We start from the raw sequence: 18,214 nt of genomic DNA, 5'->3' as shown, positions 1-18,214 counted from the left end.
TGTGAATTTTCAAGGAGCTCCAAAAGTGATCAATAACTCCTGAAATCTGTTGATAATCTAGTTGGCATGGAACACAGTAATGGGGGGGGGGCTTGTTTCTTTTAAACAATACAGATATGTGTTGATGAAGACAGTGTGGCTTTGGTTGGTGGTCATTGGTAGGATCGGCTGCCCCAAAATTATTGGTCTCCAATTGTTTCTGCACATCATAGATGCTGCAAGTTGTTTTTGTGTTTTCTTGGTAACTTTAGCTTTCACTACATAGTTTTTAGATCTGGTGGTGTAGTGCCTAAGGCATTTGACTGCTAACCAGAAGGCTGAAAGTTCAAACCCACCAGCCACTCCTTGGAAGAACGGTTGGGCAATTACTTCACTTTCTTAACGATACTACCTTGGAAACCCAAGGAGGGGTGGCGATGAGTTGGATCCCACTTGACAGCAGTGCGTTGTGTTGCATTCTTACATAGTTTTTACCTGTAGATGGCAGCAAAGGCTGGTTATTTTACTAGGACAACCCAAAATGTCTATTCCCAGTCTTTAAAAATGTTTTTCTTTTTCTTGTATGAATTTTATACTTGGACATGTTTCAATGAATGAGGTATGAAGCTTTAAAATGTGTCATTTCTTGGATCATTTTTATAGACCATTATGTCAAATAGCTCCAAGAAAGTTTTCCAAATTTGGGGTGTATGTTGCAAGAGGAATCTATGCATATGGCTCTTTGAAGACCACACAGTGAATGTTCTACTCAGAGTTGGAGGCTCCTGGGTTTTATCAGAAAGCAGATGTCTTGGAGGAGATTAAGCAAGTTGGAAAAGCTCATTCACAGAAAAAGAAAAGAGAGAGAGAGAGACTAAAAAAATGTTTAACTCAGTTCAACATAGAGATTAAGATTTGCAGTGGATTGCAAGTGTTTAAAGGATGCCAGGTTCAAGCAGGCAGAGGCATCAGTCCTGTCCAGGCAGCTGTAGAAAGAAAAGGAGTATATTTGTGAGATGTATTATTAAATTCTAAAGGTGTTGGATTATTTGGTTGACAGGTTCTAAAAAACAAAAACAAAAACCTAACAATCTACAAGACTCCCTGGTTGCAATGAGTCATTAGATGGCAGTGAGCCTTAGTGACTAAAAGAAATACAGAAACATTAGAATGTCTTCAGTTTTATTAGAAGTCTTAGTTCTGTAGCCTACTTTCTACTTGACCCTTGCCCTCGTTAACATTATCGTGAAGGGCAGACATCTGAAAATATACCAGAACACAATCAGCATTTATGGGGAAGCTATCAGATCCTAGTGAGACAGCTGGAGTCAGGATGTTTCCTTTTCTACAAATGAAATTAATTTTGTAAGTGCTTTGAACTTTTTGGAAATCTATTGGCAGCATGTTGTATAAGAAAGTAGTGTTCCCTTGGGAATGCTCCTGACTCAGGGCTGCACCTCACACCTTTTGCTCTAGAGGTTGAGAGGATCAGAATTCCCAGATACCTTAGATCATTTTGATTTGTGGTAATTGGGTGGGGGCATCGGGGACAATTCAGGGCTGCCTAATTACCTCAGGAACCCAGCTGTGGAATGCTTGGTCAAGGCCATGGTGTTATCAGGATGACATTGTTTTTGTATGTTTTTATCTCACTGTTTAATGGGAAAGTATATAAGCAATGGTGATGGATTTGGTGATGAAAAGGAAGAAACACTAAATTGGAAAAAAATATTTGATATATTACTGCCTTTTCTTTTGTCTTTTATGTAATTTGACAAATCATTGCTAATTTAGGGGAAGAAGTGGAAGTAACACATCATGAATGTGGCAAAGGCCCAGTTTTATATGCTACTTCGACTTTTTTCTCTTGGTTTTCTCAGTATTTCCCCATTATACAATCAGACTTTATCACTGAAGGTCTTGCAGTTTAATAAGATAAGGAATTCTTCAGAAGGAAAATCTTAATTTGATTAACTCATGCCCATTAACATTCTGTGAGAGAACATTTGGTTTTAAACAGAATTCCAGTGCTATGATTTATATTAGAGTTGTCTGGTTTCTGAGGTAAAGGTTAAGAGGAAAATTGGTCCCTTTATTTTACAATGTAATACGGTTTTGTGGTTATACCCAGTCACCTCCCAATCTTTCTTTCTGAGGTGAGTATACCATGAGTAGTGGGGGTAGTCCAAGTGTAAACTTTGAAATGTAGTTTTGAAAATGCTTCCTAAAGCCAATTGCTTCCATTTTGTGCCCAGACACATAATCACATATAGAAATTCATTAAGATAAAATATACTAACCTTAAACAACTGTCTTCCTTTTTTATTTCCTTTATATTCATCTGTCAGGATTTTCTTTCATCTCAGCTTTCTTTTTCCCCTCATTCCTTCCTTTGCATATATTTAATTTTTTTTTAATCCTTCTTTGGTTTGCATTCTACAATAAGTTGGTAAGGTTAGTAGCACTAACTAGCTGTTTGTCCTTGAGCAAGCCATTTAGTCTATGCAGACCGTTAATTTCCTCATTTGTAAAATGAGGATTAAAATATCTACTTACAAGCTTTCTTTGGAGAGTAGAGATACTGTGTAGGAAAGTCCTGGTACATCCAAAGTGCCAGATAGATGTTAGTTGTTACTATTGTCATCATTATCTTAGTCTTCTTTCTTATATCTATCTGTTCTTAAGATGCTCGTTTTCATAATCATAACTTACCTACTTAGATTGTTTTACTTTTCTTATTTTCCTGCTTTATTCTTTGTCCTGCCCTCTTCTAGTTAGGTGTTAGAGGTATGTTGCTATGTATAGCTGAATAAGTAGTGCTTGATTCCTGGGCTGTGTTTCTTACTGTCTCTGGTCTAGAAAAGGACCCTTCACTCATACTTTTCTCTCCTTGTCCTACTTGGTCTGCTGGTAGTGAGCCCCTCTTTCTGGAGTTCATCTGTAAACATGAACGAAGCAGTTCTGCCAGACTACCTGTGCGTTGTGTGATTCTATGAAAAGAACAAAACATACCAGCTCTGTCTACCAAGTGAGCCCTTAGCCATGTGAGACTTTGTTAAGGACCTTGGCTATGTGCAGCTTAAATCTTGTCTAATGTAGGACAGTGGTTCTTAAGCTTTACATACCTGGGATTGACCAGGGAGCTTGTTGAAAAGGCAGATTTCCTATATTGGACTTAATAGGTCTGAAATCTGCAAAATCCCAGGTAATTCTGATGAAATCGATCAGTGACTGCATTTCGAGAAACAGTGCTGTAAGGATTTAAAAAAATAAATGAATTGCAATTGGAGATTTTAGTGTGTGTGTGGGTGGCATAAAAAGAATCATAGCCCAGGCAGAATACACTACAATAGAATGAAGTACTATAATAGAGGTACAGATGTGTTCTGGAAGCCCACTAGAAGACTGTGGAACTAATAAGGAAGGCTTTCTAGAAGAAATAGCACTTAAGGGATAGGTGGGATTTCAATGTGAGGAAAAACAGAACATTCCAGCCCTAAGAGCAGCACGAACAAAGGTATTTGGGAGGATTGTCAGTGCTGTTGTGAGGGTGCAGGGTATATCCTAAGTTTCAAAGGTATAAAAGGCAAGACATAGGGACCATGTAGAAATTATAGACTTTGGGCTCTAATTAATGGTGACACAGTGATGTTTTTAGGGGGACTGGAGAATTGCCATGATCAGAACTGTGTTTTAGGAAGATCGTAAGCAATAAGGTGAAGAGTAGATTAGGCAGGGGAAGAGTTAAGTGTAGAGAAATCTTACAGCACCATCTTTTTTAAGGTTTGAACTTGGGGGGTAGTAGTACAAATAAAAAGGAAGAGACAGAGAAGCAAGTAACAGGGCAGAGGGGCTGACTGTATCTGGGAGATGAGCAGAAAGTAGAGAGTGGTGGACTGTCTATCACCAGAAGTGGGGCAAAGAGCAGTTCAGGAGATAGCATACTGAGGGATGGGCACGTGCTAAATTTGAAGTTCCAGGAATTGGGAGTTTGGAGATGTTGTTTTGAGAATCATGATGAGAAGTTTTGTGATACCATTCAGGTGGCTGAGAGAACCTAGAGAGAAAATGTGTATCCCCCTTACCTGACATTCTTTTGTCACAGGTACTTCTTTATCCTTTCCCCAGAGCCTTAGAGATAAATTTGTCAGGCCCTGCCCTGTAACTATATTCCTTGCACAAGGCCACCAGTCCTTACTCACTGATAAGAGTGTGACTGGTTCTGAGAACAGTCGCCTTAGGAAGCATTTTCTTCCCATTACTTGAAGAATGCACAGTAATTGAACCATTTTTCAGACCCTGATTGGTCTGCTAGAGGAGAGGAAATCCTGCTGCTCTCTCCAGTGACAGAGCTGGCCCCTTGGTCTTTGTGTCTGGGCCTTGCAGACGATTACATAAACTTGCACTCTGAGGGAGGGAGGGGCAGGGATCTGCTATGCCTTGGCACAGAGTCCTGCCTTAAGGACAGGATGGCCCCCCCATCGCACATTTCCTTCCTTATTGGCAGTCTGAGAAAGCCTGGAGTAGAGCCATAGTTGATAGGTTTAGCCTGAAAAAATAGTAATAATTGTCCATTGTTCTAGTCCTCTCATTGCCCTTCTTAGAAACTAAAATCAGCAGCCCCAACAGTATTTCCTATTTTGTAAATCCTATGAGGCAGGCATAGGAGAGGTGTATAAATTGAGCTTTAATAAGATGATTCAAGGGATTATGGGTGACATGTATTCACTTAACTTTTTTCTATTTTCTAAAATTTCTGCAGTAAGTATGCCCTTCCTGGTAGCACAGTGGTTAAAGTGCTGCTAACCAAAAGGTAGCAGTTTGAACCTACCTTCCACTCTGCGGAAGGAGGATGAGGCAGTCTGCTTCCGTAAAGATTACAGCCTTGGAAACCGATGGGAGAGTTCTACTCTGGCCTATAGAGTTTCTATGAGTCACGATCGACTGAATAAGCAATGGCTTTTGGGTTTTAAATATGTATTATTTTCATAATCAGGAAAAAAGTTGAGTTGCCACCCTTTTTAGTTTGATCCCTACCCACTGACACCTTATTACCCATCCCCGTTGCCCTGAAAGAACTTTCAGGTGTTTAGATGTCTTTTGCATTACAAACCCTTTGGGGAATCTATTGTAGTTTTCAGTTAACTTCTCTTACTTATAAAACTGCAAAGTGCAGTTCTCTGTAGCTTCAAAACCAACCCACAGCAATAAATCTAGGCAAGAACATCATTAAAAAAGTCAGAAGAGGGGAAAAAGGAATATAGCTTTTTTTTTTTTTTTCCATTTAAAAAAAAAAAAAAAGAGGAAACAAAACATCCAACCTACCAATAGTGGAGAGTAGTAATGTGTTCTTAAGGAATTGCTTTGAGTTGTTTCAAGAGTGTTTTTTTTTTTTTTTTTTTTTGAAGAGAGTTTTTATATGCATTTTAATTGTTATTGGAGGAGACAGAGGGGGCCAACTTGAAGACTTCCTTTTGAAAGTACAGTTTTTATTTGGGATGCTTTCTTGGTTTGCAGTTGTAATACTGAATTGGAAGCAGAATTTGGAAAGTGATAAAATTGAACTTTAACACTTCTCCCCATGAGCTGGAAAATAGCACAGTACTTATTAAAGAGAAAGACAGAGAGAGAGAGAGAGAGATTTGGGGATCATCAATCTTTCCTTATTATGATGTTGCCTGAGAAATGGAAATCCTCAATTAGGGTATACCGTATAGAGAGATTTTTTAGGCTTTTGCAGAGGTGTAGTTCCTCCACCTCTGGGCTAAGTTGGTGGTGCTTGTTTTCAGGTGGCTAGACCTTGATTCCTTGATTGCCTTTTCTGGAAGTCTTACACCATTACCTAAGGGGCTCTGGTAGTGTAGTGGTTAGAGCATTGGGCAACTAACCAAAAGGTTGTCAGTGTGAACCTACCAGCTGTTCCACAGGAAAAAGATGAGGCAATCTGCTTCTGTAAAGATTTCACTTGATGAGAAGTGAGAATTCTATCCATGTAGAAGAGTGGGGAGGAAGAAGGGGAACACACTTAGGATGTTCAGGGGGCATTCTGAGTGTTTTGGCAGAAGTGGCAGATTTGTGATTCAGACCTGTGTTCACATCTTAGTTTTGTCACATACTAATGGAATGACCTAGAGCAGCTTTCCTTCTCAGAGTTTTAATTCTTTATCTCTGAATAATATCCACTTTATAGTGTTGTTGTAAAGATTAAGTGAAATAACGTTGTATAACAGCTTAGCTTTCTCCTCTGTTATATTCTCTAACTGCCCAAAAGCCTTCTGCAAGGACACAGAGCTTTCTCTAGCTTAGTACATGCATACCTTGGAGATATTACAGGTTTGATTCCAGATCGCCGCAATAAAGCGAGATAGCAATAAAGCGAGTCAAAAATTTTTTTGTTTCCCCTATAGAAGTTATGTTTACACTATACTTATAGCTAATTAAGGAGCTCTGGAGCTCTGGTGGCATCGTGCCTAAGGGGTTTGACTGCTAACCCTAAGGTTGCTGGTTCAAACCCACCAGCCACTCCTTGGAAGGAAGACTGGGCAATCTACTTCACAGAGATACGCCTCGGAAATCCAAAGAAGGGTCTCTATGAGTCTGATTCGACTTGATGCCAGTAAGTTCGGTTTTGGTATAGTTAATTGTGTAACAGCATTTTGAAAAAGTTTGAAGTATTATGAGAATTATCAAAATGTGACACAGGTATACGAGGTGAGCACATGCTGTTGGAAAAATGCTGCTGATAGACTTGCTTAATGCAGGATTGCCACAAACCTTTAATTTGTAAAAAAAAAAAAAAAAAAGAAAAACTGCAATACCTGTGAAGTGCAATAAAACAAAATATGCCAGTAATTTAAGGCTCTTCACAGTCCAACTGGACTGTTCCCTTTTAGCCTTAACCACACCTGTCCCTCTCAGCTTAAGGCATGCTGTGCTGCCCATTGTTTCTCAAGTGTTGGTTTTCTGCTCTCTTGCCTGCTTCTACACCTCTGTTCTTGTGGGTACCCTCCCTGTTTCTCTATCCCAGTATGTCCTCATCCCCCAGCCCCAGCTCACATCACTTGACTGCTAACCAGAAGGCTGGCGGTTCAAACCCACCAGCCACTCCTTGGAAGGAAGGTTGGGCAATCCTACTTCTGCAGTGATACTGCCTTGGAAACCCAAGGAGGGATCGCTATGAGTCGGGGCCGACTCGGTGGCATACAACAACAACATCCCTTCCCTCACGCCAGAGTAACCTGTTCTACCAAACTCCTGTAGTACTTACTGTCTATACAATTGCTTCTCTATATTGTGTTCCTAATATTACCTATGAGTCAGGGCTGACTCGACGGCACATAACAACAACAACAACAATTACCTTTTAAGGTAGTCCTCAACTCCTGCCTTAGACTCTAAATCTTACATCTGCACAGTTGTCTAGACAGCAATGAGATATACTGAATACTGGCAAATATATATCAGTTCATTCTTGTAGGTGATATGTTCAGAAACGAAGTAAGTGCCTTCTAATACAAGACATTCATCCTGTGGTGATTATAAAGGTAATATAGAGGGAATTGAAACTCCTCAGAGTCTAGAATAGAGGGACTTATTCCTTTAGTTCTTTTGAATCCTGCTGAAACCCATTCTTTTCCCCTCATTAAGGCAAAGGTGGTTGATTATCTAGACATTTTATATCTCTCAAAGGCATGTGAGAAATGGAAAGCTCATGTGAAAATCTAGTTTATAATATTTGTTTCCAACAAAAGTACCATCTTACAAATAAGGTGTTAACACAATTACAAATGTTTGAATATGTACATGCTTTGGGCCAACCTGTCAAGTAAGTAGAAAACTATTCTAGGGCATTTTTAAAAATTGTTTTAAGGCTTATTTTCATTCAGATTCAAGATTCTTCTCCACACACCAGACATAAGAGTTTTCAAGTAAGCAGTCAAATTTTTCCCACAGCAAGTTATGTGAAAGAGGAACTGAATCAGTTGGTCATTATCTCTAATGCAGTGGTTCTCATCCAGTGGCCAATTTTGACCCCCAGGAATATTTGGCAATCTCTAGAGACATTTTTGTTTGTCACAGTTGGGAGGATGCTACTTGGCACCTAATTGGTAGAGGCCAGGGATGCTCTTAAGCATCATACACTGCACAGGACAGAGGGAAATGGTAACCACAGGGAGAAAGTGGGAGGAATGCTGTTACATTGTGGGAATTGCAATCAGTGTCACAAAGCAAAATGTATATGAACTGTTGAATGGAAAACCAATTTGCTCTGTAAACTTTCACCCAAATCACAATCAAAAGTTGGAAAAAAAAAAAATCTGAAGGAGGGAAAAAGGTGGGAGGTGTCACATAGGAGGAGTCCATGGGTTATGCAAATAGTTACTAATATACTCAACTGTTAACTTAAAAATTTGGGTCCGTTCCTGTGTCTTTGGCCATGATTGAACTAGGCTGAACAGATTCAAAGCCCTGAACCAAACACCTCACAGGATTTGGTTCTTTGGTTTAGAGGTTTAGGGTCATGGCTTCATGGGATATCCAAGTTAATTGTCATAATACTGTGTTTAGCGCGTCTCTCTATCTCCTAGTTTGCTGGATAGTGCCTGGGATCTTAAAGTCTTACAGCCATTCAAGGCACAACAATTAGTTTCTATTCACCTGGAGCAACAGAAGAACAATGAGAGTCAGGAATAAGAGGGAGATACGGACTATGTGGTTAATTGCCTCCATGAACAGTTGCCCCCTTTGCCATGAGACCAGAAGAACGGGATAGTGCCCAACGACCATTGTTGAACATGATGATCAGTTTCTATAGTAGAGTCCTAATCAAAAAGGGGGAAATCTAGAATAGAATTTCAAATTTTCATGGAATCCAGATTTTCTGGAGCCATGGAGGCTAGACCCAAAACTAATGCCCTCAAGTGATCTTTAAACTTTAAAACTTAAACCAGAAATATCCACTGAAATCTTCCTAAAACAATGTTGTGTTGTTATGTGCCGTCGAGTCGGACCCGACTCATAGCGACCCCTCCTGGGGTTTCTGAGGCAGTATCACTATGGAAGTAGATTGCCCAACCTTCCTTCTGAGGAGTGGCTGGTGGGTTTGAACTGCCAGCCTCCTGATTAGCAGTCAAGTGCTTTAGGCACTACACTAGTTCAGCTTAACTAGTAATGAATGTCTGCCTTGAGCATTGTGCTCTTTAAAAATCTAACTGTATGGCATCAAACTGACAACAACAAGTCAAAAGATTAGATAGGAAATTTAGAGAGCAGTGAGTTTATGTTAATGGGGGAGGAACAACTTGGACAAGGAGGGTGAGAACTTTTGTGCAACTCAATGCCACTGAATTGTACATATAGAAATTGTTGTATGTTTTGCTATGAATATTCTCAACAACAACAAAAAGTATTTAAAAAGGGGGGGGCGGGGGAGGAAAATCCTATGGAGCAAAGCTCTACTCTGACACACATGGAGTCACCATGAATCAAAATCAACTCCTAGACAGCTGGTCTCAGGTAACCTTACAAAAATTACACCATACAGGACCATTTTGCTGTGGGGGGAAAAACTCACTAAAAAAAAACTAGTGTAAGTCTTTCAAAATTTTGTCTCAAATAATCAGATAAATTCTATTTATCTTGACCAATAACTTTGATAGTGAAACTTTAAAATGAAGATTATTTCTGGGATAGCTGACTACAAGGCCAAAGGTTAGCCTGGTATATTTTTACGGCAGCGTTGTAAGTGTAAAACCTTGTGTCCTGATGGGATGCTGACAGATTTGTAAGTACTGCCATGTGAAGGGTGTTAATTCATTATCAAATTATAAAGTACTTAGAGGTGTTGGCCAGTTAACTTACTGAGCTCCCTAAGGATTCTTTACCTTACTGAGTTGCCTTTGGGGGAATGCCTGCTCTGATGTTATTTACACAAAAGGTTTACCCTTCTTGATTTAGCTTGAAGAGTAAAAAGGATCCATAAATTGGAAAGAAAAGTGTTTGGAGTTTAATCTAAATGCAAATTAATTCAAAGTGGGTTTAAGGGTTGGGGACTTGTCTTCCTCACTCTTTCTTGCATTGCTTTACTATGGCCTTAGGTGAATGGAGCTCTTTGTTCTGGTTCATCCAACTGCTCTCTTTAATGTGTGTTCTGGACCTTTCCCAAGAAATGCTGTAGGGTTAAGTTGAGGGCCTGAGAATCTGGGAGAGAAACAGAGCTTGTAGGTGTCGAACAGTCTGCTGCAGCTCAGCTAAAGTTCCCAGCATCTACGCTTTGCTACATTAGATAGAGAACTGAGAACCTTCCCACACAATAAAATGGTAGTTTTTATTGAGCTTTACCTTTTTAATGGAAAGAAAAGTTGGGGAATGAGCCTTCATACCAGCCCCTAGAGGGTGGAAAAGGCACAATTCCTGGGACAGGTGTAATTGATTTGGATGAATTGAGACACAACACATCTGCCAATGTTTATCAATACAGAACTTCTAAAACAGTTTCATTCCTATTTTTGAGTGCATGCTAATCAGAGAAGCTTATTAAAATTCAGATTCTGGGGTACTAACCCCATGAGCTTCTGATTTGATAGATCTTGATGGAGTTTATTATTAATAACATCAAGGGATTCTCATACAGGTGTCTTGGACTTGACTTAAAGAAACACTGATCTTAAAGTTTTTGGCACGCATTCTTTTCTTTTGGGATTGCAAAGCAAAATAATTATTTTGAAGGAAAAAAACTTAGAAACTAAGGTATAAGGAAAACTAGACTGCTGATTAATTTAAAGGTCTTTCCCTGCCTTTGTCAAACAAGTTTTAGAGGAGACTCACTTTGTAAAGATTCAAAAAAAGCTACTCAAAAAAGATTTTATGTGGAGTTATACTTCTATCAATAAAGAACATAGAAAGGCTACACACGTCTGAACAGTTTAATCTGTCCATTTTATGACCATCTCACAGTACTCCTAATTTTATCCTTTGGGTGCCATGAAGACCCCATGAAGGATGTCATGTCTTTTCATTGGGAAATATAATTGTGGAGACATTCTGAGTAGTTATGTAATTTTATTATTATCCTGAACAAGTAGAGAGACCTTTCTTTATATGAAAAGATCCAGCTATAGTAATTCACATTGTTCTTCCAGAAGGATGATGATTTCATTTATGCCAGTGCCCCTAGTGAGCAGTAGCCTCCTCTTGGGGAAAGTTTTGCCATTGCTTCTAGATGGAAGAAAGAATGTGGTAAAATCATTCACATCTGTGATAGGATGCTGCAGCAAAAAGTCAAACAGTTAGTGGAACTGTGAGCAAAATGAAACTTGGTTCTGAAGCTGGAATTTTGACTGGTGAGAGGAAGATAGCATTTTTTCAGATGTATATAGAAACAATCTGTCTTCCTCAGCGCCTTTCCTCTACTCCAAAGAACGCAAGCCTCCACCTGCATAGGCTGCTGCCTCTATCTCATGTGGAGATTTCCCAGTGTCAAGTCCTCTCTCCTTCCTTGTTATTCAAGGCTTTTCTGTGATTATGTGAATGTAAAGGAAGTTCTGTAACCTCCCAAACACACAGATACACACATACCAAAGAAGTATGTAAGAAGTTATCGTTAAGATTGTTGTTGTTGTTGTGTGCCGTCGAGTCAGACCCGACTCATAGCGACCCCTCCTTGGGTTTCTGAGGCAGGCAGTATCACTAAGGAAGTAGATTGCCCAACCGTCCTTCCGAGGATGGCTGGTGGGTTTGAACCGCCAGCCTTCTGGTTAGTAGTCAAGTGCCTTAGGCACTGTGCTACCAGAGCTCCTATCGTTAAGATTAAAGGGCAAAAATCTAGAGTGTGTGTCATTTTACTGAAAAAGGAAGATGCTTTTTCAGAAATGATGCTATCTTTACTATGAACTTTAATTAGTAGCCCTTTTAATAACCTACATATAAATTCTTAATCTGATGTTGTTCCTAAAGTTTCTTTTGATGCAGATAAAAATTACTATATTGAAGGAATGTTCCCAGTAGAAGAATCTCCAAAAGAGAGGTAAACTTTGAAGGTTCCAGTAATGTTAGATTAACCACTTGGGCAGCCTATTTATAGTTCAGATCTGAGGCAGATGATGAAATGAAACTTTGTACATTAGAATCATGGAGCACAAGACTTGTGGTGCTAACTTTATTGTGGAGAAATGCTCTGGCTCACTTAAGAGTAGGAAATTGATTCTTTACAAAACAAGTGGGTTGATGAATAGCCCAGAGCTTCCCAACCTCTATTAGTTACAGGTGTGACAAGAATGGCGTTCCCTCAGCCTGGCAGCCAGGAGACGTCTGGGCTGATGGGGATCCTTCAGCCAGTCATCTCTTCCACTTTATCCCTTTTCCCTAATGCTGTGCAAACATGTTTTCTGTTTGTGCCATTACATGCCAAAGGTTGGGAAGCACTGGGAAGACTTCATCCTTGAATACTTTCTAGTTTCTGTTGTTGATAATTTTATGATGGGTTGGTCACTGCCCTCCAAAACTTTATATGTACCCTGTCTTGATTATTAACTGGAGAAAGTTCTCATGCGTTATCAAGGTCTCCTTTGAAAGATATAAGGTGAAGTATGTATTTCTTTCTAAAATTCCAGGCCCAGGTGACTTAAAAATAAAAATAGGTTTGAAAAACATTTAGACCATCACATACTTTGTAACACAGTTGGATCACTGCTGATTCCCAAGATAAATGTGTTTAAACAGAAGCGTTCGCCTTCATCACCAGCTGCAGCTTTCATCCAAATTTATTTAATGATGATGCAAGCCCACAGCATTGGTGTTGCAGTTCATCACCATGGAAGTGTTTCTGTCAACAAATCCCCACTCTGCTATCATGAAATTGATTTTGCAGGGGCAAAGAACATAATTGTGAAAGATTCCTTTTACTTTTAAAGATCTTCACAAGTTTGCCTGAGTGCCTAAATGAATTGTGTTTAACTGGCAATGAAATTGACCACACTGAACTAACAGTTAAGGCACTAGAAAAGGGAGAATGGTGATGAGCTACTTTGTCTGAAATCATCTTTTTGGAATGTGACTTAGGGACTAGGTTTGTAATTTAAAATGTTCTTCTGAGAGCTAGTGTTCTCCGCTACAGAAGTACATGTTATGCTCAGGGAGTCCCATGGGCCAGGTATAACAAATTCTGTAATCCTATGGCTGATGCTGTGTGCTATATTATACCTTGTAAATTTATAATACATATATAAGTAATATAAATATTACATATATAATATTATAATACAATAATACTTGAAGAAGAAAATCACAGTACCCTAGTTCCCTCAACTAATAAGCATACTGTAGGATTTTTTTTTTTTTAACAAAATATGCCTGTCTTTTACTTTGTGTTGATAACTACCTTTGGATTTTATTTGCTTGTTGAAAGCTTAAAAAAAAAAAAAAAAAACCCACTACAGTTAAATTGTAATCTTCTGAATGTAGTTCACTTACTAGTAAGGTAGATATCATCTACATTAAGTAATCCAAGTTATTTAGGGAACCAAATAGGAAGACGGAAAAAGAACAACATTTTTGCTCTGAAACAGATTTGAGAATTCAAACGCTAGTTATGTCATAGTGGCTGATGGCAGGTTTGGATGTAGACATAAATGTTTTATGAGGGGCCTGGTCTATGGTAGAAATACAGTCAACTCTTGATTGTCATGATAGCTTTAATATTTCCCTGACATGCTTTCTCAGGCTGCCTATCACATTTTCCCACTTTATACTTTCACTGTTATCTAATGTATTCTTACAAGAAGCAAATTATTTAATATTGTATGTAGTTATTATCAGTAGATAGTTACTAAGTCTCTATTATGTGCCAAGCTCTGTGCTAGACATCATGGATAGTGAGATACATCCCAAGCATGAAGTTAAGTTTGCTCTTGAGATATCTTCTACTTCACTTTGAAATCAGACATGCAAATTTTGATTTATTTGAACCATTTCCTCCTCCTCTAATACATGATCAAAAGTTGACTGTTTATGGGAATTAGGGCCTGCCTTTTTTTTTTTTAATTGGAGGATTAATAGATATTATGAATGGGAAATAAAATTCTGTTGTACATGCAAAAATGTAAAACTAAATGACCAAAAGAAAATCCAGCAAGCAGTGATAAAAATAACAAATTATTTACTGTTTTATAATGTTAAAGTATTTCACCATGACAGGTTGCAATCAAATTAATATGAGTTATGGAAATTGAAATACATAAAGATGTATTTATACAAGTGCAGACTAAATATTTTCCATACAGGTATGTATGTAAATGAAAAGATATACAGTAAGTGCACACTTGATATGACTATGCAGGCAACAATTAGTTTCAGATACGCTTGTATAGTTCATGCACAAACCTTCCCAAAGTACAAGTTCTGTCAGTCTTTTTTGGGGATTTGGAGGGATGATTATAAAAGGACTGAGTTCCTTGCAAGAATATCAGTATGGATGGATGAGGGTGAGGGTGGTCAGTTATATATATTACTTACTGTAATTTGTGATTGTCGAGGAAGAGGTGTAGCTGTTGGTGTAATAGTAATACTGCTGGTGACTTTATTGGTTGTTTTGTTTAGTGCCCCATTAGTTAAGCCTTGAGTTCGGTTATCCTGTGGTGGTGTTGAAGGGCTGGCAGGTCTCAGGGGGCTGGCCACAGCTTGCATGTAAGGACTTCCTAAGTGAATGTGGATTTTATTATCCTCAGTAGTTATCACACTTGAACTGTTACTGTTTGAACGTTGAAACTGCCATGATGACTGCCGGTCTGGGGAGACTCTGAAAATTGCGTGCTTGGCACTGATTTCTATTGGCTCTGGGGAGCGTCCCTGCTCAGGAGAGCTAGCTGAACCAGTCACAGCCAAAACTTGAATAGGTGACATTGTCCTTTCTGGAGTTATAGAACCACAAGAGTCTGGGGTCTGAGCTCTGGCAAAGGTTGCCATGGTAATCGGGGACATGCCTTGCTCTAAATTTGCGAAGCCTTCAGTAGGGGTTTTGGATTTCACTGGTGTTATGGAGGCATTTTGGAGGATGGTTATCCGTTGTTTTGGAGTGCCACAGTTCGGTATCACCGCTGTGCTTGTGTAAGAATGAGAACTCTCTGTGGTTGGACTTGTGATTTCAAGAGTAGCTGTGTTTTGGACATGGTCTGGAGTAACTTTTATATGAAGCGGCTGCCCAGGAGTGTGGCTTAGGACCAGATCTCCAGGTTGCACAAAACTGCCATTGGGTTTACTTTGTATTTTTCCATTCTGAGGATGGCTCTCTTTGGATTTCATCCAAGGAATCCATAGCTTTCTGTTAACAGGACAGGGAGTTGATGAGTTGCATTTGAAGGACAGCACTGATTCCTCATCATTAGGATCTTCATCCTGGTCCTCCCTCTCTTCATATAACTGACCATTGATAACAGCTCGTTCCAGAGGTATGAGGCTCTTGTAATCAGGTGGCTCATTATCTACTGCTTCTGTTTGGACTTCTTTAGAAAACACTGGAGGGTCAGAGATTCTTCTTCCATTGAGACTAGGCCGGAGGCTTTTACTGAAATGTCGGTACCTCTCTAACTCTTTAGTGAGGTTTTCGATTTCTCTTCCTAAATCTCTGTTCCTGTTTTCTTGTTGATTAAGTTTCTTTTGCAGAATTGAGTGATCTCCCTGGAGGTGACATATTAGGTCCTCAGTTGCCATATATTCATGAATTTTCTCTTTTAATGTATCCACTTCTCTTGATAGGTGTCCTGACTTAGCTTCTTCTTCTTGAAGCCTTTTAAAAAGCCATTGTTCATGGCTGGACTCTGTCTTTTCTGCTAACTTGTACTTGGCAAGTTCCATTTTAACATGTTCCAGCTCTTCAGTTAAAAATTGAGCTTTTTCTCGTTCGCTAGCATACCTTCGTTCTAGAGTCTCATATTCGTCTTCTGTTTTCATGAGGTCGTCCTCAATGGCTTTCATGTCCTTCAGCTTCAGTTTCAGTCTTTCTACTTCTTGAGAAAGCTCTTTGATCTTATTGTTTTCTTGGTGTAATGTTGTGGATTTACCAGAATCTTGTTTTAATTTATTTTTTAGAGACTCTTTCTCAGTTGCTTCCAGTGACTGAAGCCTGTTTTTCAACATACTGACTTTTGACAGGAGATCATTTCCCTTCTCTTCCTCTGCTTTCAGTTTGTTTTTTAGATCATCTCTCTCCTTGGTTATACCGTACATCTTTTCTTCCACATCAGTTTTGGACTTGAGTGCCCTTTTAGTCTCTTCAATTAACTTCTCAGTAACTGCTGTCACTTTATTTTGCTCCACTTGAAGCTGAGAAGAAGCAGCTTGTAACTTATCTTCAGTTTGCTTTAATTTCTCACTCATTGTTTTCCGTTCATCAACAAGCATCACAGTTAATGTTTTCAGTTTAGTTAAATCCTCTTTCAGGGTGAATTCTGTCTTCTCCAGCCGATCTTCAATGGCTTCTAGCTCTTTGATCCTCACTTTTAAACTCTCCAGTTCTTGAGACAACTGCTTTGTGGTCATCCTTTCTTTTTCTAAATTGCATTTCAGAGAGTAACATTCTTCTTTGCTTTTGTTGAAAGCATCTTCTAATTTTTCCAGAGCCATAATCCTTTTATTGAGTTTTTCAACCTCTACTTTAAAGTCTTTACTCTGGGATGATTCCTTTTCCAGCCTCTTATTGAGATCTCTGCACTGCTCTTCCATTTTTATGAGCTCTTCATCCTTCCCTTCCATTTCTAGCACACGTTTCCTGAGCTCCTCTACTTCAGCCATGATACCAGAGTTTCCATATTCCCCTTTGTTGATTTTTTCTTTTATATCTTGCAGCTCTTCTTCTGCTTTTCGTAAAGCCCTGTTTGTCTCTTCTAACTCATCAATTTGCCGGCTGAGTGCTGCCAGCTTTTGTCTGAGCTGACGATTTTGGCTGTCCTCATTGGTGAGCTTTGCCATAATTGCTTCTTGGTTCTGGTGAAATTTTGTGGTCTGTGTTTGCAGTTCTTCCTCTAGTCTGATTGCCTTCTGCTCTTCTTCCTGAGCTCTGGCTTCAGCAAGGGCTAGTTTAGCATGTGTTTGCTTCGCACTTGTGGTCAGGTCTTGGATTTTCTGTCTTTGAAGGGCAAGCTGTGCCGTCAGCCTTTGTTGTTCATCCACCACCATCAAAGCAAAAGACTTCAGCTTGGTCAGCTCCTCCTTCAGGGCAGTGACTCTTTTCTCCTTTTCCTGTTCCTTTTTTTCCTGGGACTCGGTTTCTTGGTCAATCAGCTTCTTTAATCTGAAAAATACAAGCGTGCATTCAATTTTGTTATTGGTACTTTAGACATTTATCAACTGTGATTAGACATTTATGTAATTTAGAAAGCTTTTATAGCTCACACAGAATATGGAAAGGTGTTTTGGAATTTGGTAACGGATGAAAACCTTGATAAACAGACATCTTGCTTTTTTGCTTTTACAGTTGTTTACTCGTAACCATTGCAGTTCATCAGAAGTCTTAGTGGAAGATTAAGGGCAAGAATATTTGGTTTAAATCACTTATATAACATGTAATCGGGAGCTCTGGTAGCATAGTGCCTAAGGCACTTGACTGTTAACCAGAAGGCTGGTGGTTCAAACCCACCAGACACTCCTCGGAAGGAAGGTTGGGCAATCCTACTTCCGTAGTTATACTGCCTCGGAAACCCAAGGAGGGGTCGCTATGAGTCGGGGCCCACTCGATGGCATATAACAACAACATGTAATCAGTAGGCAGCCTCGCCTAAAGGCTGTGAAAACAGGCATAAGCTTGAGATTCAGATAGGCCTGACTTCAAGACAGGCCTTACTCTTAGCAGCTACCTAATACAGGCAGTTACTTAACCTCTCTGAGCTTTAACTTCCTCAGATGAAAAATGAGGACAATAATTGTATTAACCTTGGGGATTTTTCATGAAAATTAAATGAGAATTTGCCTAAGATCCTTCTCACAGTCTTGGTATATACTAAGCATTTGATAAGTGTGTGTTGTTGCTCTTTTTTATAACGTGGTTTAATCAAATGGTTTGCTTGAAGTATTACAATATGCGGTACATTAATGTCTGATATTCAGCCTCCTGATTCTTAGTTCAAAGCAAAGTTTATTCACATTTCTTAGCAATTACTGCTATGCGCTTCACTGATGGACCCCTCTGGCAACTGAAACTTGATTTGCACTAGCATGATATTGTCCTAGAAATCCCTCACATACA

The 18,214-nt window shown here is 39.3% G+C and overlaps 2 protein-coding genes across 2 annotated transcripts in view; one reads left to right on the top strand and one right to left on the bottom strand.

Moving 5' to 3' along the window:
* CMSS1 (cms1 ribosomal small subunit homolog) overlaps positions 1 to 18,214 on the top strand; it is a 520,332-nt gene that overhangs the window by 17,642 nt on the left and 484,476 nt on the right. The gene's annotated exons all lie outside the window — the stretch shown is intronic.
* FILIP1L (filamin A interacting protein 1 like) overlaps positions 1 to 18,214 on the bottom strand; it is a 118,952-nt gene that overhangs the window by 4,018 nt on the left and 96,720 nt on the right. The window contains exon 4 of the mRNA XM_007945789.2: positions 14,491 to 17,263. Coding sequence (XP_007943980.2) covers positions 14,491 to 17,263 — 2,773 coding nt within the window. The remainder of the gene's footprint in view (positions 1 to 14,490; positions 17,264 to 18,214) is intronic.

Source organism: Orycteropus afer, unplaced genomic scaffold (assembly GCF_000298275.1).
Source record: "Orycteropus afer afer isolate SDZICR_OR568_19922 unplaced genomic scaffold, OryAfe1.0 scaffold00143, whole genome shotgun sequence".
NCBI lineage: Eukaryota > Metazoa > Chordata > Mammalia > Tubulidentata > Orycteropodidae > Orycteropus > Orycteropus afer.
The sequence above is the reverse complement of the archived record's forward strand: the minus strand, read 5'-3'. Positions and strand labels throughout refer to the sequence as shown.